At 36.4% G+C, this 23,355-nt stretch overlaps 2 protein-coding genes across 2 annotated transcripts in view; both read left to right on the top strand.

Annotated features, from left to right (window-relative positions):
- Positions 1 to 16,631: 16,631 nt before the first annotated feature.
- On the top strand, positions 16,632 to 19,191 carry LOC123545758 (uncharacterized). The gene is made up of 3 exons (XM_045332067.2): positions 16,632 to 16,765; positions 17,578 to 18,241; positions 19,098 to 19,191. The coding sequence occupies exons 1-3, from the start codon at positions 16,678 to 16,680 to the stop codon at positions 19,129 to 19,131; spliced, it is 786 nt and encodes a 261-aa protein (XP_045188002.2). The 5' UTR covers positions 16,632 to 16,677; the 3' UTR covers positions 19,132 to 19,191.
- A 1,436-nt stretch (positions 19,192 to 20,627) lies between these two features.
- Positions 20,628 to 23,355, top strand: part of LOC123524194 (protocadherin Fat 4-like) — a 63,653-nt gene continuing 60,925 nt past the window's right edge. Inside the window, 4 exon segments of the mRNA XM_053517995.1 lie at positions 20,628 to 20,635; positions 21,812 to 22,088; positions 22,324 to 22,443; positions 22,814 to 23,008. Coding sequence (XP_053373970.1) covers positions 20,628 to 20,635; positions 21,812 to 22,088; positions 22,324 to 22,443; positions 22,814 to 23,008 — 600 coding nt within the window.

Raw genomic sequence — 23,355 nt, 5'->3', positions numbered from 1 at the left:
TCCTACTTGCCTCGGCATCTATGCTGGCGGCCATGTCTGCACCTTTGTTAAAGTTTTGATGAACGTTCACTTTATCTGTGTTATTGAAACACAGAATAGTTATTTCTCATCACCACCGACATCATATGATACAAGGGCTATAATTTTTGCACCAATATTTCACAAATTATCCCCACTTAACTTTGAATTTACGTTAAAGTTTAGGTGCACTTTCACTCTGTACTTACTAAACAGATTGCATTCAAAATAGTTGTTCTGCATCACCACCCACCTTGTATGATGAAAGATCTATAATTTTTAGCTCACCAGAGCACAAAGTGCACAAGGTGAGCTATTGTGACCGGTCATTGTCTGGCAGCGTCTGTCAACATTTGCCTTGTGAACACTCTAGAGGCCACATTTGTGATCCAATCTTTATGAAACTCTGTCAGAATGTTAGTCTTATTGATCTCTAGGTCAAGTTCGAAACTGGGTCATGTGGGGTCAAAAACAAGGGCAGTAGGCCAGATCAAAGGAAAAGCTTGTGAACACTCTAGAGGCCACAGTTGTAACCCATTATTTATGAAACTTGGTCAGAATGGTTGCCTTGATGATTTCTAGGTCAAGTTCGAATCTGGGTCAGGAGGGGGTCAAAAACTAGGTCACTGGGTCAAATCAAAGAAAAAGCTTGTGAACACTAGAGGCCACAATTTTGACTCAATTGTTATGATCCTTGGTCAGAATGTCTTGACAATCTCTAGGTCAAGTTTGAATCTGGGTCCTGTGGGGTCAAAAACTAGGTCAGTAGACCAGATCAAAGTAAAAGCTTGTGAACACTATAGAAGCCACAGTTGTGACCCAATATTTATGAAACTTGCTCAGAATAATTGTCTTAATGATTTCTAGGTCATGTAGGGTCAAAAACTAGGTCACCCGGTCAAATCAAAGGAAAAGCTTGTGAACACTCTAGAGGCTACAATTTTGACTCAATCTTGTGAACACTCTAAAGGCATCAGTTATGACTCAATCTATATGAAACTTGGTTAGAATGTTTGTCTTGATGATCTTTAGGTCAAATTCGAAACTGGGTCATTTGGGGTCAAAAACTAGGTCAGTAGGCCAGATAAACTGGTGATCGATATAGGGCCATCATGGCCCTCTTGTCTAGAATTATGCCCCTTTTCACTTCAAATTTTAGGTTAATTTCCATGCAATTTCGATGCATTTTCACTACTAAATAAGGGACTTGATTCAAATTTAAAAAAGTTCTTCCATGCCATTACTTGTCATATGGCACAAGGTCCATAACTCTACAATAATTATGTCCCCTTTTTCCTAAAAATTTCAGGCTGAAGATGAGATGTACCAACACTGTATCTTATTACCACTAAATGGATTTTATTCAAACTAATAATTGTTACACATATTAAGCATGATGGATGCATGTATTACTCTTGCAGAAATATAGAAGCCATTTAAATGACTTCATGTCCTGAACCAATGGATGGATTTCCTTCAAACTTGGTACGTAGAATCAGTTTAAGGTCTTCCCTCAAATTTATTTAAAAATGTACGTTTGTTTTTAGCTCACCAGAGCATAATGTGCTTATTGTGATCACGCTGTGTCTGTGCGTGTGTGTGTCCGTCCGTCAAGTCGTCCATTGCCAACAATTATGTTTTAATGACGTCTCCAAAACCACTGAATGGATTTTGATGAAACTTGGCATGGATGGGATGGTCCTCTACCAAAGTTCAAACGGTTCTGCTTGGTTGTTGATAGGGGCCGCCAGAGCTAAAAATAGAAAAAGTTTCAAACAACATCTAAACGGATGCTCTGATTTTAAAGTAGTTTCACGCAAATGGTCCTTATTTTACCCTCCACTAAGATTGTTCAAATTATACCGATTCATCAAAAAACATGGCATGGTCACTTTTCCCTATATGTATATAGTGGAAACTTCGAAACTCTTTGTGTGGAACTGCTAGCCCGATTTTAAAATAATTTCACACAGACTGTCCTTGTGCGACCTACTAATATTGTTCAAATTTTTCTGATTTATCAAAAAACATGGCTGCCAGAGGGCAGGGTTTTTTTTCATCAACTATTTCATTAAACAACATCCTCAAAACCAGTGAATGCCTTTTGATGAAACTATACATATGATCTCTGGGTAGGCCTTTTTTAAAATTGTTCAAATGGTTTCAGTTCATTGAACATATGTTGTTTTTAGCTCGACTATTAGAAGAATAAGTAGAGCTATCCTACTCACCACGGCGTCGGTGTCACACCCTGGTTAAGTTTTTCGTACCAGTCCACATTTTGACAAAGTCTTTTGAGATAAAGCTTTGAAACTTTCAACACACACTTGTTTACCATCACCATGTCCAGTTATAGGCAACAGTACATAACTCTGTCTAGCATTTTGACTGAATTATGGCCCCTTTTGACTTAGACGTCTTGGTTAAGTTTTTCGTACCAGTCTACATTTTGACAAAGTTTTTTGAGATAAAGCTTTTGAAACTTTCAACACTTGTTTACCATCACCATGTACAGTTGTAGGCAAGAGTACATAACTCCATCAAGCATTTTGGTTGAATTATTGCCCCTTTTTGACTTAGAAATCTTGGTTAAGTTTTTCGTACCAGTTTACATTTTGACAAAGTCTTTTGAGATAAAGCTTTGAAACTTTCAACACTGTTTACCATCACCATGTCCAGTTGTAGGCAAGAGTACATAACTCCCATCAAGCATTTTGGCTGAATTATGGCCCCTTCTGACTTAGAAATCTTGATTAAGTTTTTCGTACCAGTTTATATTTGTGTAAAGTGTTTGACATATGGCTTTGAAACTTTTATCTCTTGTTCAGTATTATAGTCTCTATCAATAGGCAAGAGTACATAACTCTGTCATCTTTTTTGGCTGAATTATGGCCCTTTTTGAACTTGGAAATTGGTTCTGTTTTCATATATGTCCATGTTTTGTCAAGACTATTTGACATATTGCTTTTTAAACTTTAAACACTTGTTTATCACTATGATTTCCATCTGTAGGCAAGAGTACATAACTCTGACAACTATTTTGGCTGAATTATGGCCCTTTTTGGACTTGGAAATTAGTTAAATTTTTCATACAAGTCCATATTTTGCCTAGCATATAACTTAACATATTTGCCATCATGGTCACACATTGCCATTTAGTGCAAGACTAATCGAAATCCACATATATAGGAACATTTTTTGTTTAATCCATTTTTAGCTCGACTATACGAAGTATAAGGAGAGCTATCCTACTCGCCCCGGCGTCGGCGTCTTTCCGCGTCCCCACCTTGGTTAAAGTTTTGGTGCACTTTCTCTTTTTAGCTCACCTGTCACAAAGTGAATAGAATACTTTTATATCTACCATATCTCTTTACTGCAGTCCTTGTTTTCTGCTATTTTAACGTTTATTTTGCCTTATATCTTACAAATGTATCATTCTATGTAATAGGAATTCGATGGTCCTTTTAAATAGTTCAATGGATGGAAACATATTAGCTTAGTGGAAAATACTATAACAGAGAGAAGAGAAGTGATTGAAGTAACACCAGTATATTCTGTTTGGTATAAATGTGACTTATTCTTCTTTGCTTGTATTCAGTACTGCCCAACCATGTTCTTAAACCTAGCTTTTAATCATGCTTTATAACATGTGAAAAGTAAAATATTATATACAACTTGAAATTTGTTTGTTATTTTCAACTCAACTGTGAAATATATGAAGAGCTATCCTACTTGCCTCGGCATCTATGCTGGCGGCCATGTCTGCACCTTTGTTAAAGTTTTGATGAACGTTCACTTTATCTGTGTTATTGAAACACAGAATAGTTATTTCTCATCACCACCGACATCATATGATACAAGGGCTATAATTTTTGCACCAATATTTCACAAATTATCCCCACTTAACTTTGAATTTACGTTAAAGTTTAGGTGCACTTTCACTCTGTACTTACTAAACAGATTGCATTCAAAATAGTTGTTCTGCATCACCACCCACCTTGTATGATGAAAGATCTATAATTTTTAGCTCACCAGAGCACAAAGTGCACAAGGTGAGCTATTGTGACCGGTCATTGTCTGGCAGCGTCTGTCAACATTTGCCTTGTGAACACTCTAGAGGCCACATTTGTGATCCAATCTTTATGAAACTCTGTCAGAATGTTAGTCTTATTGATCTCTAGGTCAAGTTCGAAACTGGGTCATGTGGGGTCAAAAACAAGGGCAGTAGGCCAGATCAAAGGAAAAGCTTGTGAACACTCTAGAGGCCACAGTTGTAACCCATTATTTATGAAACTTGGTCAGAATGGTTGCCTTGATGATTTCTAGGTCAAGTTCGAATCTGGGTCAGGAGGGGGTCAAAGCTTTTGAAACTTTCAACACTTGTTTACCATCACCATGTACAGTTGTAGGCAAGAGTACATAACTCCATCAAGCATTTTGGTTGAATTATTGCCCCTTTTTGACTTAGAAATCTTGGTTAAGTTTTTCGTACCAGTTTACATTTTGACAAAGTCTTTTGAGATAAAGCTTTGAAACTTTCAACACTGTTTACCATCACCATGTCCAGTTGTAGGCAAGAGTACATAACTCCCATCAAGCATTTTGGCTGAATTATGGCCCCTTCTGACTTAGAAATCTTGATTAAGTTTTTCGTACCAGTTTATATTTGTGTAAAGTGTTTGACATATGGCTTTGAAACTTTTATCTCTTGTTCAGTATTATAGTCTCTATCAATAGGCAAGAGTACATAACTCTGTCATCTTTTTTGGCTGAATTATGGCCCTTTTTGAACTTGGAAATTGGTTCTGTTTTCATATATGTCCATGTTTTGTCAAGACTATTTGACATATTGCTTTTAAACTTTAAACACTTGTTTATCACTATGATTTCCATCTGTAGGCAAGAGTACATAACTCTGACAACTATTTTGGCTGAATTATGGCCCTTTTTGGACTTGGAAATTAGTTAAATTTTTCATACAAGTCCATATTTTGCCTAGCATATAACTTAACATATTTGCCATCATGGTCACACATTGCCATTTAGTGCAAGACTAATCGAAATCCACATATATAGGAACATTTTTTGTTTAATCCATTTTTAGCTCGACTATACGAAGTATAAGGAGAGCTATCCTACTCGCCCCGGCGTCGGCGTCTTTCCGCGTCCCCACCTTGGTTAAAGTTTTGGTGCACTTTCTCTTTTTAGCTCACCTGTCACAAAGTGACAAGGTGAGCTTATGTGATCGTGCGGTGTCCGTCGTCCGTCGTCCGTCCGTGCGTGCGTGCGTGCGTCCGTCCGTCCGTCCGTAAACTTTTGCTTGTGACCACTCTAGAGGTCACATTTTTCATGGGATCTTTATGAAAGTTGGTCAGAATGTTCATCTTGATGATATCTAGGTCAAGTTCGAAACTGGGTCACGTGCCGTCAAAAACTAGGTCAGTAGGTCTAAAAATAGAAAAACCTTGTGACCTCTCTAGAGGCCATATATTTCACAAGATCTTCATGAAACTTGGTCAGAATGTTCACCTTGATGATATCTAGGTCAAGTTCGAAACTGGGTCACGTGCCATAAAAAACTAGGTCAGTAGGTCTAAAAATAGAAAAACCTTGTGACCTCTCTAGAGGCCATATATTTCACAAGATCTTCATGAAAATTGGTCAGAACGTTCACCTTGATAATATCTAGGTCAAGTTTGAAACTGGGTCATGTGCCTTCAAAAACTAGGTCAGTAGGTCAAATAATAGAAATACCTTGTGACCTCTCTAGAGGCCATATATTTCACAAGATCTTCATGAAACTTGGTCAGAATGTTCACCTTGATGATATCTAGGTCAAGTTCGAAACTGGGTCACGTGCCATAAAAAACTAGGTCAGTAGGTCTAAAAATAGAAAAACCTTGTGACCTCTCTAGAGGCCATATATTTCACAAGATCTTCATGAAAATTGGTCAGAACGTTCATCTTGATGATATCTAGGTCAAGTATGAAACTGGGTCACGTGCCGTCAAAAACAAGGTCAGTAGGTCTAAAAATAGAAAAACCTTGAGACCTCTCAGGAGGCCATATATTTCACAAGATCTTCATGAAACTTGGTCAGAATGTTCAACTTGATGATATCTAGGTCAAGTTTGAAACTGGGTCACGTGCTGTCAAAAACTAGGTCAGTAGGTCTAAAAATAGAAAAACCTTGTGACCTCTCTAGAGGCCATATATTTCACAAGATCTTCATGAAACTTGGTCAGAATGTTCACCTTGATGATATCTAGGTCAAGTTCGAAACTGGGTCACGTGCCATAAAAAACTAGGTCATTAGGTCTAAAAAAAGAAAAACCTTGTGACCTCTCTAGAGGCCATATATTTCACAAGATCTTCATGAAAATTGGTCAGAACGTTCACCTTGATAATATCTAGGTCAAGTTCAAAACTGGGTCATGTGCCTTCAAAAACTAGGTCAGTAGGTCAAATAATAGAAAAACCTTGTGACCTCTCTAGAGGCCATATTTATGATGGATCTGTATGAAAGTTGGTCTGAATGTTCATCTTGATGATATCTAGGTCAAGTTCGAAACTGGTTCATGTGCGGTCAAAAACTAGGTCAGTAGGTCTAAAAATAGAAAAACCTTATGACCTCTCTAGAGGCCATATATTTCATGGGATCTGTATGAAAATTGGTCTAAATGTTCATCTTGATGATATCTAGGTCAGGTTTGAAAGTAGGTCCCGTGCCGTCAAAAACAAGGTCAGTAGGTCAAATAATAGAAAAACCTTGTGACCTCTCTAAAGGCCATATTTTTCATGGGATCTGTATGAAAATTGGTCTGAATGTTCATCTTGATGATATCTAGGTCAAGTTCGAAAGAGGTTCATGTGCGGTCAAAAACTAGGTCATTAGGTCTAAAAATAGAAAAACCTTGTGACCTCTCTAGAGACCATACTTGTGAATGGATCTCCATAAAAATTGGTCAGAATGTTCACCTTGATGATATCTAGGTCAAATTTGAAACTGGGTCACGTGCCTTAAAAAACTAGGTCAGTAGGTCAAATAATAAAAAAACCTTGTGACCTCTCTAGAGGCCATACTTTTCATGGGATCTGTATGAAAATTGGTCTGAATGTTCATCTTGATGATATCTAGGTCAAGTTTGAAACTGGGTCAACTGCTGTCAAAAACTAGGTCAGTACGTCTAAAATTATTAAAGTCTTTTGACCTCTCTAGAGACCATATTTTTCAATGGATCTTCATGAAAATTGGTCAGAATTTTTATCTTGATAATATCTAGGTCAAGTTCAAAACTGGGTCACATGAGCTCAAAAACTAGGTCACTATGTCAAATAATAGAAAAAACAACGTCATACTCAAAACTGGGTCATGTGGGAAGAGGTGAGCGATTCAGGACCATCATGGTCCTCTTGTTTCAACTTGTCTCTGTAATTACTTGATGGATTTGATTCAGACTTGAAATACTTATTCCTCATCATCATCCACATCATCTGACACAAAGGCCAGAACTCTGGCACCAATATTTCATGAATTATCCCCCCTTTTCACTTAAATTTTCAGGTTAAAGTTTTGATGCACTTTCACTCTGTCTCTGTTATTACTGAATGGATTTGATTCAAACTTAAAATAGTTGTTCAACATCATCACCCACATCATATGACACAAGGTGCATAACTCTGGCACCATTTTTTCATGAATTATTCCCCCTTTTTACTTAGAATTTCAGGTCAAAGTTTTGGTTCACTTTCACTCTACCTCTGTTATTACTGAATGGATTTGATTCAAACTTAAAATAGTTGTTCAACATCATCACCCACATCATATGACACAAGGTGCATAACTCTGGCACAATTTTTCATGAATTATTCCCCTTTTTACTTAGAATTTCAGGTTAAAGTTTTATGCACTTTCACTATCTCTGTTATTACTGAATGGATCTGATTCAAACTTAAACAATTGTTCAACATCATTACCCTTATCATATGACACAAGGTGCATAACTCTGGGACCAATTTTTCATGAATTATTTCCCCTTTTTACTTAGAATTTTAGGTTAAAATTTTGATACACTTTCACTCTGTCTCTGTTATTACTGAATGGATTTGATTCAAACTTAAAATAGTTGTTCAACATCATCATCCACACCATATGATGCAAGGTGCATAACTCTGGCACCAATTTTTCATTAATTATTCCCCCTTTTTATTTAGAACTTTAGGTTAAAGTTTTGATGCACTTTCACTCTACCTCTGTTATTACTGAATGGATTTGATTCAAACTTAAAATAGTTGTTCAACATCATCGCCCACACTATATGACACAAGATGCATAACTCTGGCACAATTTTTCATGAATTATTCCCCTTTTTACTTAGAATTTCAGGTTAAAGTTTTATGCACTTTCACTCTATCTCTGTTATTACTGAATGGATCTGATTCAAACTTAAACAATTGTTCAACATCATTACCCTTATCATATGACACAAGGTGCATAACTCTGGGACCAATTTTTCATGAATTATTTCCCCTTTTTACTTAGAATTTTAGGTTAAAGTTTTGATGCACTTTCACTCTGTCTCTGTTATTACTGAATGGATTTGATTCAAACTTAAAGTAGTTGTTCAACATCATCACCCACACCATATGACGCAAGGTGCATAACTCTGGCACCAATTTTTCATTAATTATTCCCCCTTTTTACTTAGAATATTAGGTTAAAGTTTTGATGCACTTTCATTCTGTCTCTGTTATTACTGAATGGATTTGATTCAAACTTAAAATAGTTGTTCAACATCATCACCCACACTATATGACACAAGGTGCATAACTCTGGCACCAATATTTAATGAATTATGCCCCTTTTTGCTTAGGATATACTTATATAGTGTTTTGATACATTTTATCTTTACCTCTCTTATTACTTTAAGTTGATATTTTTGACACACTCAGGTTATTGTGCAATATCTTCATCCACAATTGGAGTCATTAAACACTCCAGTGACATCTCTAGTTTCCTCAGATGTGCCCAGTTTCACTATCCAGCATCGAAATAGTCGAGCGCGCTGTCTCCTGTGACAGCTCTTGTTTTCTTTTGTCTGAAAATCTATGGAAATATTTTGACCCCATTCTTCAATCAATTCTTCGAATAGTCGAGCGCGCTGTCATCTGACAGCTCTTGTTTTCTTTGTTGTTAAAAATAGGTTTTCAGTTATCAGACTTTAAAAGTGTTTTCCTCTAGAGCTTTGATATTAGGGTTTGACTCCCTACTATAATTGTCCAAATTATTACCCTAAGGTCAAAAATGGCCATGCCCCTGTGTGTGACATGTACTTTCTATCGGCTTATATATAAGAAACTTTGAAAATCTCCTTCTCTGAATCAGTAATAGCTAGAGCCTTCAAGTTGATATTTGGCGTGTGATATCAGAGTTGTACTGTCTACGATGATAATTGTTCAAGTTATTGCCCTAGATTCATAAATGTGTGTGACATGTATAATATAGGCTAACATAGAAGAACTCCAACTCTTTACTTGTGCCATTATAACACAAACGCACCTGAGTCTCATACACAGGTGAGAGCTTTAGGGTCAACGACCCATGTATTGGCATAATATCTCTGTTCCTTTCGAAAACTGGCCAGATCCTGTCATGAGATCCAGAGTAATGGCCGCTTAATGGTCCAAAATTTGCATTTGGCCTTTCCAGCCATATAGAGACTTTATTTTTTGGTTTGATTTGATACAAACTTGCGAAATATCATAAATGCAAATAACAACAATAGATCTTGCATTCCATGATATATCTGTCAGATCATTGGTTCCAGAGTTATGGCCCCTAATTGACCCCTGAAAGAGCCAAAATTTGTTAATTTTTACCCTGTGATCATGACAGAAGTGGCGACCCTTTCAGCCATATAGAGCTTTCATTTATGCTTTGATTTGATGCAAACTTTAAGCCAAGTTCCAAAGTGGGTCATGTGGAATCAAAAACTAGGTCACCAGGTCAAATCAAAGAAAAAGCTTGTTAACACCATAGAGGCCACATTTATGATCCTATCTTCATGAAACTTGGTCAGAATGTTTATCTTGATAATTCCTAGGCCAAGTTCGAAACTGGGTAATGTGGGTCAAAAACTACGTCACTCCTCAAATCAAAGGAAAAGCTTATTAACGCTCTTGAGGACACATTTATGACCTTATCTTCATGAATGTTGATCTCCTAGGCCAAGTTCGAAATGACTTTGTCTATAATAAGTAAAGAAAAAAAAGATGTTTCAACAGGAAAAAGCTTACATGTGATAAAAAGAAAATAACAATTGTTTCTTTCACATTGAATTTATTAAACTCATTGAATAAATTCAATATGAAAATACATTCATATCGTTAACTGTTGAGGCGGATGTCGCATGATGACAACGCTTGTTAAATTTTGTGTATCCAAAATTCCCACCGCTATAAATGAAAGAACTAGTTCGCTCTGAATATATAACCTCACCCATTTGATTATGGATACGTATATAACGTGGTGTCATAAAACAATTAAGAATGTAACAGAATCATTTAACTGCTAAAAACGGGCAGCTATATTAATTTTACAAGTACCTGTTAAGAAATATTCATTACACTAAAATGGCTTCCTTCAAAGCGATACACAATCTTAGCTTACGTATTGACTAGAAATTATTTCTTTGTCAGAAAATATTGAAAGATAAACACTGCTTGAGCTCATCTGATAAAAAAGAACAATTGACCTAAACAAAGTTTTGGTAATCTTGTATAGAGATTTTGAGCAACATTAGATTAAACGAGGTAAGGAACTTAAATGTTTTAGATATTTAAATGTTTTATGATTACCATACCTACTATTTTTTCTTTAACACGAAGCAATTTCTATCTTAATTAAACAATATGAAATAGATCTAGTGTCAAATGTTTTTTGTTGTTGTTTAATTTTTCAACAAAGCTGAACCACAAACCAATCCTTGTAAAGCACAAGGATTGATCTTACTGATGCACTGAAAGCTTAACAAAAATAAGGCAGTCCAACGTGAAAAACATAATTACGAAACTATCGCCTCAACGAATCGCTCCATTGAAGACACGCACAGCTCCGTTTAGTAACTTACCAATATATAAAGACTAAGAGCGGCAACTTGTTTGATTCTTAATTAGGTTTCAGCAACAGCTTGTAGAAAATGCTTAATTAAAAGATGTGGTATTCAAAAACTCACATAGTAAGTAATTGCAGTTACCAATACTGCGTAAAACCGAATAAACCAGCACGTTTCTGTAAAAGTTTTTTCTATCAAACCTGTGGACAAACGTTTACTTTTTATGGAGGCAGGGATTAAAAATAATATTCAGATGTAATCCACACGATTTGTGCTTATCTTGAAGTGGTGATGTGCTAATTTTGATAAACGGAACAGAGTGAAATACAATTCCAGAGCGTACAAAGAAGTATACTTCCCGACAAAGAAATATTCATTTATAACAAATATTCTTTCAACAAAAATTAAAATATTTTTGATGGAAAGATTACAATATATATTATCACTTTTGTGTTTTGTAAGTTTAATACCAAAAGCAAATTTGCAGGAATGTGGTCCATCAGTAGACTGCGTGGTAAGTGAATGGAACCAGTGGTCGGAATGCACGCAGTCTTGCGGGGAGAATGGTTCCCGAACTCGTTCCCGTGTTCTTTTTCAGGATGCCACGTGTGGAGGCACGTGTCCTTTTGTTATGGAAGAAACTGAATCTTGCAACCGGAAGTGCTGTCCAGAAGATTGTACCTTCACTCAATGGACGGCATGGGCGTCGTGCGAGTGTACTGAAGTAGGGTGTGAAGGTGTAGGGGAGAGAAAGAAATGTAGAAGAACGCGAAGAAGACTAACAAACCCTGCATGTGGAGGCTATTGTAATAAGCTGACGACACAGATAAAATGCGGACATCTTTGTTGTTACCAGGATTGCATTCTCGGCTCGTGGACCACTTGGAGCGAATGTGATGGTAATCATTATTCATTATATAAATATGAGAGCAGAGTTGGTGTTCACTTAGTCGCCCATTCTTTAAAGCTGCTCGCCCTCAGTTTGGTCGAAAAAATTAAATTTCTCAAAAGCAACATTTTTGTAACAGGAATATAAAATGAACAGGTATAATCAACAAAATAAGCGAAAATCTACGTAGCATTTTGAGAAAATGACTGATGAAAACAAGTTTACGGGTTCACAGCACTATATGGCCATATTGAAAAATAATAAACCGTTTGTAACGCTTTACTTTTCCCTACATAACCATATAGTGCGGTGAATCCGTAAACATTTGTGCGGGCGAGCAGCTTTAAGATAAAAAGGGTATGTATTTTAACGGCAATTTTAAGTGTACCAGGACAAATATCCAGGACAATATTTGTTTTTCAGCTCAGTGTGAACAACCAGGTACGAAAAGAAGAACACGAGAAATTATAAAAGATACCGCTTGTGGCGGAAGAGCGTGTAAAAAGACGGAAGAATTTACCACCTGTACTGGTAAATGTTGTCCCGTAAATTGTGTGCTCGGGGAGTGGGGAGAATGGAGCAACTGTAATACTACATGTGGACAAGAAACACAAACCAGGGAAAGGTAAGTGTGGTCACGTGTCTTCAAAGTACAGTCACACTTGCAGAATTTAAAACAGCGCCCAGATCTTGGCAATTTCAATAATATAGGCTTACTTTAAGGAAGTTGTTGTTTATTTTGTTCACAATTTACTAGTATTCCAGTAACTCAACAGTTTTATATTTATTTTAAAACTTAACTATATTCACAATAAAACATGCGACGCCAAAGGATATTTTGTGAAAATATGTATAAGTGAACATTCTAACATGACTCGGATTGATTTCCAGTTAAACAAAGAAGGAAATCAAGCTTTGTATATTTAAGAAATAATATATCTCATCCAGTGATTTGTCGTTGAACAAATCATTGTGTGGAGTTCAGATGCGAAGGAATATCACGAGGGCGCAGCCCGAGTGATATAATAATACGCATCTGAACGACAAATAATGATTTATTCAAGAGCAAATCACTAAATGAGATATATTATTTCGATTCTAACACGTTACCGAGGATTTTAAGTACATCCTTGACGACATTCATGAAATACTTGCCCGTTTTCATTCGGTTTCTTTTCCAGCGCGCCGCTATGCCGTTTGACGCCATGACGTAATATTTGTGATGTCAGAATAGTGATTTGTTGTATAATAATTCACTGTTTTCTACCATCTTTGTTTAATAGGAAAATGAATCGGATCGTGTTAGAATCTGCGATAAACAACGGTTGACGCGCGGACCGGTGAGAGAGCATTATGATCTCAATTATGACGTCAAATTGCCGCATGACGTCCGATACATTACTCCTCGGTAAATGAAGTCCAGTACAATATTTAATATGAAATAAGGCAAAGCCTCAAAGCGAGCTCAAAGAAATCGGATTTAGCTAAAAATATTATGCATCATTTATTTGTCACACAGAAACTATTCCCTACTCACAAGAATTCAGGAGAACCCATTCACTTGAAAAGTCTACATTTAGTGTCACCATACCTGTAACAGTGAATATCATACGTTGCAAAAAATATGGGAAGCCGGTGTCACGGTGACGTCATTATCGCGTTCCCGTTTCTTTCTGCTTATTAATGACATTTTTACCGTTTTTCTGGCCGATGCTTGATCTTTTAAATGAAAGAAATATTTTTTCAAACAACTGGAAAGCATTCTTTCATTATTGTTATAAAGTGATGAATACTTGTTAGCAATTGAATGAACTTCTGTATTCACTCCGGAAAGGAGTACTTCCTGTGAGCACCTATCCGTTAGGGTGCGCTTTTTAAGAACTTCCGACGAAACTTTTCAAATCCATCACCAAGTGTGGAAGTATACTTGCGTTACCGTAAAGCTCGATTCTCGAGCAGGCCCTTTTGGCCTGCTCTTCGAGCTCGCTATTAAAATATATCAATGAGCATGTCTGAATGAAAACAATCAAGGCTCTCTTGTTATTTATCGTCCGATTTACCACGGTTCATCCTTCAGATGCGTAGGAATTGAACCACTCGGGCGTTAAGCCTTGAATATTTGCTAAATATATAAACTATCAACAACTTCGACTTACGTGAGGCGGCCAATATCTATTGTATTTAAAGGGCCCATAGTAATCAGATGTCATCCTGCTTAGTTAAAAACTGTTATTAAAGTTACGCTATTTTTGAAATACTGAAATCGAAATGTTGTGGTGGCTATTTCTTCTCACCAGATTAAATGTTTTGTTTCAACATAACCAATCTAGACTGGGACAAAGTCGTGGAACTGTGCTCATATAATAATTCTTGTTAAATATCAGTCACCTGCTCTATATCATAAAAAGTCATTGATACAGCTATGTAACATCCATTATCCTGTCACTTGCAGTATTTTCGACCCGATATCAGGGTGCCGTATATCTTTCTTGATATACCGTCAGTTGCCTTCGGCTCACCCGATAACCTCCTCCACCTCGCCAGATAAACTTTCTCATCTATGGCACTAACCTATTATTCTCTATTTCTAATATGCTTGTCTCTGTTAAAACACGCTTACGTTAGAATGTGCAATGACGTCAATGTTTTGTTGCGACCAAGAAAGAGCGCTACTTAAGAAATAATATATCTCATCCAGTGATTTGTCGTTGAATAAATCATTGTTTGGAGTTCAGATGCGAAGGAATTATATCACGAGGGCGCAGCCCGAGTGATATAATAATACGCATCTGAACGACAAACAATGATTTATTCAAGAGCAAATCACTAAATGAGATATATTATTTCGATTCTAACACGTTACCAAGGAGTTTTAAGTACATCCTTGACGACATTCATTAAATATTTGCCCGTTTTTAATCGGTTTCTTTTCCAGCGCGCCGCTATGCCGTTTGACGCCATGACGTAATAATTGTGACGTCAGAACAGTGATTTGTTGTATAATAATTCAATGTTTTCTGCCTTCTTTGTTTAATAGGAAAATGGATCGGACCGTGTTAGAATATATTTTATGTACGGTTTTGCATATTAGAATCGAAATGATTTATAACAAAACCGTGTTTTAACACTATTTATACGCTCGAGCGGTAATACGTCGTACAAATGATATCACTCAGGCTGCGCCCTCGTGAAATTACGCCCGACGTATAACCACCCATCATGCATAAATAGTGTAAACCCTTTGGCTATAAATTATTTCTTAATTACTAGTACATGTATATAATGATTGTTTTGTCTTAATGACGTGACGTCATTTCCTGTAAACACGACGTCAAACGACGTAACACCACTTCCCGTATTATTTTACATGTATAAGTTTACATTGTTCAACGTTTGGAACTGTCGGCTTCACAAAGGGAGTCGGTAAATATTTTAATGAAAACCGTATGTTCTTCTTCTTCTTCTCGTACGCGACTACACTGTCAGACCAGTAGCCTCGATGAAACTTGTGGTTTGCCTTAGATCTTCAATGCCTCCGTACAAAAACTGTATGTTCCTTTTAGGTATGTTCAGTTGCCAAGGTGTGATGGGGATCGGTGTACAGAGGATCCTCGTCAACAGGAAATCAAATCATGTACAAATTACGTCAACGTGGACTGCGTGGTGGGTTGAAATAAATAGTTATGAAGCTATTTCTGCTTTAAAGGGGCATTTCTTCAGATGGCACTTCATACGATTAATCATTTAAACTTGATGACGTTGTTTGCTAAATATTGATATAATCATAAGCCTTTAGTCTGCTGAAAATCTACTTAGAATATAATGAGGCCATTTAGTCTACTTAAAAATTCTATGCCGTATAATTTATCCAAGCCTTACTCTAGGGGATGATTTCAGATGTCATCTTGGACTGCGTGGTCGTCATGTTACCTTGATAACGGTTTTTGCGGTGTCGGGTCTAAAGTTCGTACAAGATCCGTTTTGACAGCACCGGTTTGCAATGGTCAGAAATGCGGAAATCTTACAGAAAAGGGGGTCTGTAATGGTCCGTGCTGCAGAAAAGACTGTAGAGTTTCAGAATGGTCTGAGTGGGGATTCTGCTCCTCAACATGTGGCCAGGGAGTAAGGTAATACAAGGCTCCTGCGTTAATTCTCTCATCTGTATTTGTTTTATTTATTTTAATCTGTCGCTTTTAACCGAAACTATGCATTAAGCATGTTAATTGTTCTGTATCAGGTTGGTTGTTTGGAGGTTTCGGTCTCTATTTGTGTTATCTCGCACTTACTTTATTGTCATCACAGTTTGACAGCTACGACTTACTGCATATCTGCATTTTAAATATGCACTGATGATTATACTTGTGTAATCACTGTTATTTGAAACAGCACCCCTCCGCAGCACTAACGATCGATTTTCAATGTCTCACATTCCTTAGAAGTTTGTAGAAATGTCGTTGTCCAACCCACGGGTCACTCTTTTTCTCAGTGGTATCTAAAAATAAAGGAGACTCTAGGGGAGGTAATCACTGCGGGATAAAATGACGCTGTAACGTCGAGTTTATTACGTCGACAATAAAGTAACGTCATATGACGCTAACGTTCGCAGAGCGGCGCTAGCAACGGTTCAGTCTTAAAGAATACAAACACACACAGACAATGTTTCGGAATTTTTACGCAGAACAGAAAATGGCAGATCCCAGAGATAGTTGGTACAGGCCGAACCTGCTTTACAATATTCACTACAGTAAGTACATCTATACATAAATATTTCTTGAATGACTTATCGCTCAATCAGAACGCAAAACTACGAGCCGTATATATTGTTCAAACCATTTGCATCTCCTTCACTGTGAACGATCGAGAAAAATATACAAAAACAAACAAAAAGATAAATAGAAACGTCGATAGACTTGGATGTTTTATTTGGAAAAAGTTTAGAAAAAAGTGCATATTGGAGGAATTTTTAAAAATTCAAATGTAACGATTGTCACGAAAACCCATACAATTTTCTTTTAACAAGTCTTTGCCACATGCATTAACTTTCACTAGCCTGACATATATGTATTTATAAATCTCTATTACATATAACTTGCGCTTTTTTTAAGTTAATGAGTCGAAACCTTAAAATATTTAGGAAATAATAAAATGTTGTTGCGTTTGATATGGATAACTTCAAGGGATTTGTTCCAAATTTACACGACACTATTAATAGTCCTCTTTGTATACTTGTCTTTTTTTACATTTCCAACAAGACTCTTTTACTAATAAATGGCAATGAGAAAGGAGTTTACTCTGATTCAATAATGGTTCGTTTAATTAGAATCATTTTTTCACTGGTATTTACTTGAGGTATTTCTGCACGTTTGATATACCGGAAGTCATGTCGTAATGTCATTTATCCGGACAACATAGAATAAAGGCTGGACACGGCGTACGAACAGGAAACTCGTCCTGCGAGTAAAGTCTATCCCTTGCGTGCGTACATTTATAGACACGACAATGTTTCTTTCTTCTAAAGGCAAAATGTACTTAAGGCATTGTGTTCCAAATTTTTAGGACCTCCAAAGCCACCAACACCACTAAAGATGATGGTTGTCACAAAGGAGTTCAACCCTAGTGTGTGTACTTGTGGTGAACATAGCTGTGTCCCGCAATATAGAATGGAAAGAGAAGTTGTTTGGTCAAATAAAGAAATGAAAACAGAGGAAGGCGAACGGATAAAGCAAAAGATTGAAGACCTGAGAAATGCTTTAACAGATGTGGAATACGGTGATACTAGTGAAGACGATGGAGACAGTGATGATGACAGCGAAGAAGCTTGTGCAAACGAAGAAGGATGGGAAAGCGACGCATCCTGTAAAGATAGGTCAGACGATATCAATGTTATGGCCGACAGAGTAAATGATAATGATGTTGAAAAGCGGTCCAGTACCCTTATCATGGCAGGGGAACAGTGTGAAGAGGGATCTGATGCAAATATCGAAACACAAAGAGATAATTTACATCCAAAAATTAGCAATGCTGTACAAGATGTGCTAAAATTGGAACAGCGTACAAGTAATATGAAGTCTGAATTAGCAAAAGTGGTTCTAAAACTCGACGACTTTGCAAAGCCAGACAAACCCAAACGTTCAGTTAATCTTGTTGAAGACGACGATGACTGTGGATCAGCTTTTGGCATCATGAGGGTGTATTGTGAAAGTGAGCTGCATACTTCCTGGTTAGTTCTTATCCAATTTGCTATTAAGGTAGTTCTGCACGTTTGATAAACCGGAAGTGATGGCGTAACGTCATTTATCCTGAAAACGTTGAATAATGCCTGGATTCGGCGTACGGGAACAAAAATCAGTTTATGAGTTAATGACAACCAGTGAGTAAATTTATTAAAATGACACTGTTACTATCTTTCTAAAGTTAAAATATGATATTAAAACATCTGACACCTTAAATAATTCAAAATAATGTCTTAAAATTAGATTGAAATAGGCAGTTCACTTAAATCATAGCCAAATATCTCGAAAATAAGCATACTGACCTATACATTTTATTTCACCATGTTATAGGCCATATATTTATTTACGACTGTGAGAAGTTTCATTAAAATCTCCATTGTAGAAAAATTTCTATTCGCGAAAATGTTATGAAAGTTGCGATTTTCCCATAGACTCCCATTATGAAAACTTGCGTGAGGTCGAAATTTTTCCAATCAGTCTAGCAAAAAATCAAGCACACGACTTTTTTATTTGCTGAATTTTCTTAGTAGGCCTATATTCCGAACTTTTTAAAAATCAGAGTTTAATCAAATTCTACATTGTAGAAAAAAATCGATCCTAATGTGCAGAACTACCTTAAATTAGTGTTTCAATTTAACATATATAGTATCTTGCGAATGTAGATGGCAGTATTGTCATTACTTTAACTTTGCTTTAAAATTCGCGGAAACTGATACAATACATCAATTTAAAGATAAATAATTCAAATTATTGATGTATTAACTTATGATAATATATTATGATGATAATGTTAATGATAATAATTATTGCTATTTCTAGGATCGATCTTTTGGTCTATTTCAGGAACCAGACGAGTCAGTTCAAGGTCAATGAGTGAGGAGATATTGAATTATTGATTGTCGCTTTATCGTCATTGAATAAAAAATGATTTATCTTGCTTGTTGTACTTACTTTTTTGCTGACAGTTAGTTCTAAACAAAAGCTAACCTATGAAACATGCAAATGGTGAAAAATTCGGAGTACATTTATCGATTTATTTACACGAAATTTCTCATATTGATATGTTGCGGTATGAGGATGTGACAAGTGCTCAGTTTACAAATACATTTTTAAACAAGTTACCTCCACTGATATACTTCAAAATAATATTGAAGTTGTCGAAAGAATATTATGAAATATGACATACATGTAGATTTCTACTAAAAGGAGACAATAAGAGGAGAGGGAATGACGACAGAAAATAACGCCATCTTGGTCATTTTTATTGAGTTATCGTCCGTTTTCCACCTAAATTTTACAAGGATTGTTACTTCGAATTTACAGAATGGTATATTATTAGGAAAACATATTTATCGCCACGGGCTCACCCTACAGATTGGTAAGAAATGTGGTTTTAAAACATGGTGGAGTTATATTCACTCTAAGCCAGCGTAGCGCAACTCATAATAATACAGGAAAAGGGTTGAATAATAATTTATCCTGTCACTTGCAGTATTTTCGACCCGATATCAGGGTGCCGTATATCTTTCTTGATATACCATCAATTGATCATGTGACCAGTGATATACGGTCAGTTGATCATGTGACCTTATGATCGATATTGTTGTCATAAGAAATTTTGCATTGAAACCATCACCGTTGTGTTGGAAATGTCAGAACTAAAAAATGAGTGGTCAAATAATGAGTTTTTATACAAAAACGAAGTTATTGCGATTTTGTCGGTGATTACGTCATTATATAAATGACGTCATTACGAATATGACGTCATTAAAACGGTTGTCGCACACTTATTTTTGTAAAATGAATTGCCAAAAATCGTAAAATGAAGTAGATCTAATGACAAGATAAATAGAATAATAGGTTAGTGCCTAAGATGGAGAAAGTTTATCTGGCTCGGCTCCGAACGTTATCAGGTTCGCCTTCGGCTCACCCGATAACCTCCTCCTTCTCGCCAGATAAACTTTCTCATCTACGGCACTAACCTATTATTCTCTATATTTTTTTATTTGGCTTAGGAGGTCGATGTTTATCTCGAAAACAAAGGTATATCTTTGCTGAGCTAATTAATAATCATTGAAAACAAAAGCATAGATAAGAATAACTGTTGCCATCGTAAATACACATATACATGTGCTGACAGGACTCCTAACCATTTGAAACAAGATATGCAGGTTGACATAACTCATAACTATTGAAAATAAAGTAGATACTTTTATTCCTCCATGAATGTGTTGAATAAAGTTAATCATTGGAAACAAATGTAAAAAATATGCACTAAAATCAGTCTTAACCATTGGACACAAAGACATAACTCGTAACCGCAAAAAAGACATGCAAAAGCGGTTATCTAATGACCCATTGACATGCGTAGGGATGTCGAGGTAAGGCAGCCCTGGTAAAGGATTTCTGGCTTTCAGGACGATATTTGTGCTAATTATCGTTATCGAAAACGAGGAGCCTTGGTAACGATTTTTATGTCGGAAACGAAAGTAGGCATTAATGTGTCTGTACTTTTGATTAAGTAGTGTTATATAATGCCGAAAGAACTGAACAGATTATGTAAACAACAAGTAAACCCAATAGAATTTTGTCTCTAAATTGTCACGGATTTTATGACAAACCACTTTTCTGTGTTACGGATTTCTGTCTACAGTATGACAAAATTGTTTCTCAGAAATATGGGTAATTTGGAAATAACTTTCTTTATTGGAATTCGTCTCTGATAGATGAGTCAGACATTTATTGTACCAGGAAGATACCAGCACGGTTTTCAGTTAATTTTGAAATCTGTTGAATCCTTTGGGGGCACTATACAAAACTTCTATGTTTGGGAAATCTAAATCAGTTTGTTCTAATCAGATGTGTCACCAACGTAAACTGATAAACGTTAAAGACCTGTCGTTACCATAATGATAAATGAAATGTCTGTCTCTTGTACCGCAGACGTATACCATTTTATTTTCCAGTATGTTTGCATAAAAAAGTACAAAAATATCATTTTCTGCCTAAAAGTACAATGACCTGTCGCAATGGCCGCCATTTTGATAACTGCCCACAGTCGCGGACCTTGATCTAGAGATCACTATACCCATCATTCTACAATTTGGTGTACATGACTATGTGAAACACTTATTTTCATGTTATGGCCTGTATATTTCTTGAATGCGTAAATTTGTTCGCTACCATAATAAAATAGAAATCTAGTGCTCAAAAGAAAATCATTAGTTTACATACTTTTTTTTCTATTTATTAAAGAGTACGGCATGCAAGAAAAAGAATCTACCAATAGCTGAAGGTGCGGCTCTCAGGTAACTGTTTTGCGGTAACTCGACAGAGCCTCATTTCCGCCAAAATGTTAACCTCGAGCCAGATATTTCCATCCTCACCTTCAGCCAGTGAAAGATTCTTATAGCATGTTTCGTTATAGCTATATTTTGTTTTTATTTATGTCCAGATCTGGAGCTTATATGAAGTCATCTGAATGATTACACATTTAAACAATATCTAAATATCAACATTTCCTGAATCATTATGTAATGGAAAACATTTGTCTGCAGTAACCGCACACGATCTATAGAATCATGGTCATCGTGTGGAGGAACGTTATGTCCATCCGACCTTGTAGAATCCCGTGGTTGCCTGGTAACTGACGTCACAAACTGCGAGTTCACTGATTGGAGCATTTGGACCATGTGTTCGAATAGTTGCGGCGATGGTGTCGTCTCAAGGAGCAGGCAAATGATCTCTCCAGCTTATTGTGGAGGGGAGTGTGAAAGTGAACACACGTACGAAGAAGTGGCATGTGAATCTTATTCTGCAAGACAAAATTGTACGGTAATGTAACGGAATTTCTTCTTGTATCTATGCGTGCACCACAATTGCATATTATTTACAGAAAACTGGTTGTTGTTTTTTGTAAACGCGTAGTTCTAAAGTTAATTTAGATCTAACTTAGGAAAGTGATATCAATAAAAGTCTATGTACACATGTTGACTTCAGACATTTTAATTTAAATAAAAAGAGATTCACTTTTAAGTCAGTAAAATTAGAAATTCTGGTATTATTTCAGGTGTCAGACTGGAGTGAATGGAGCACTTGTATTCGAAGTTGTGAAGGTGGTACAGAATACAGAAACAGAAGTCTTATTTCTAACCCTGTTTGTGGCGGCACTGCATGTCCGAATTTAACGGTTGGTCATTAATTCAGAATAGCTTTGAATATTCGGAATCATGCAAGAACTGACGTAACAAAAGATGCGGAGCGACTGTAACTGCTTTTCTCATATTTAGAAAGATTATTATTTGATTAATTAAAAGAGTTTTTAAATTTACCCTGCTAAATTCCTAAAATGGACAGATCCATCATGCAGTTTGGATAGTACCAATTATCATTCAAAGGGGTGTTCACTGAACATTTTCTGACTGAATAGCGAACAGTGTAGACCGTGAAGGCTGACCTTGGTCTGCAGTAGTCGCAAAGGCAAAATCACTTGCCTTCAGCAGACTTTTCAGCGCAGTAATACGTATAAATCAAATGTATTCATTTTTTTTGGTGTTTAGGAATCTCGGTCTTGTCAGGAACCGTGCGAACAAACTTGTTTTAATGGGATTTGTGGTTGCCAGCTTGGCTACCGGATGAACGTCGACAATATCACGTGCTCAGAGATTACGTGTCCTCAGCCGAGAATGGAATACTGTCCGAAAACACATAGACAGTCAATAGATTGTAGATATCCGAAGTTCAGTTGTTCAATGGTACCTTTAATATCATATTGAAATTTTGAATAAACTGCGTCAGGCTGTTTTTTATGAAGTCTCCTAACATATTCAAGTTAGAAGAATTTTTTTTCTTGATGTCGAGTATTAGAGAATAATATAACTACATTACATTCATCAACTTTGGTATGTTTATTTATGAGAATACAAGTAAAGTTAGAATTATACGTTAAGCTGCTATGGATACCTCAGTATCATTTTAAATCACTTCGAAGTAAAAGCGGTAATATTTGCTACCAGTACCAGACAGACATAAATGTACATTTATTTCATAGTTCTTGCCTTCATATAAATAGTTAAATTCTCCCAGTATTATTTAGAAGTGC

This window comes from Mercenaria mercenaria, chromosome 1 (assembly GCF_021730395.1).
Source record: "Mercenaria mercenaria strain notata chromosome 1, MADL_Memer_1, whole genome shotgun sequence".
NCBI lineage: Eukaryota > Metazoa > Mollusca > Bivalvia > Venerida > Veneridae > Mercenaria > Mercenaria mercenaria.
This window is presented reverse-complemented; position numbering and strand designations above follow the sequence as displayed.

Bases quoted from the DNA above. Each gene is read 5' to 3' on its own strand.
- LOC123545758 (XM_045332067.2), top strand. From the start codon at position 16,678: ATGTTTCGGAATTTTTACGCAGAACAGAAAATGGCAGATCCCAGAGAT. The intron at 16,766-17,577 runs GTAAGTACATCT...CCAAATTTTTAG, and splicing joins GCTTTACAATATTCACTACA to GACCTCCAAAGCCACCAACA. The intron at 18,242-19,097 runs GTTAGTTCTTAT...GGTCTATTTCAG, and splicing joins AGTGAGCTGCATACTTCCTG to GAACCAGACGAGTCAGTTCA.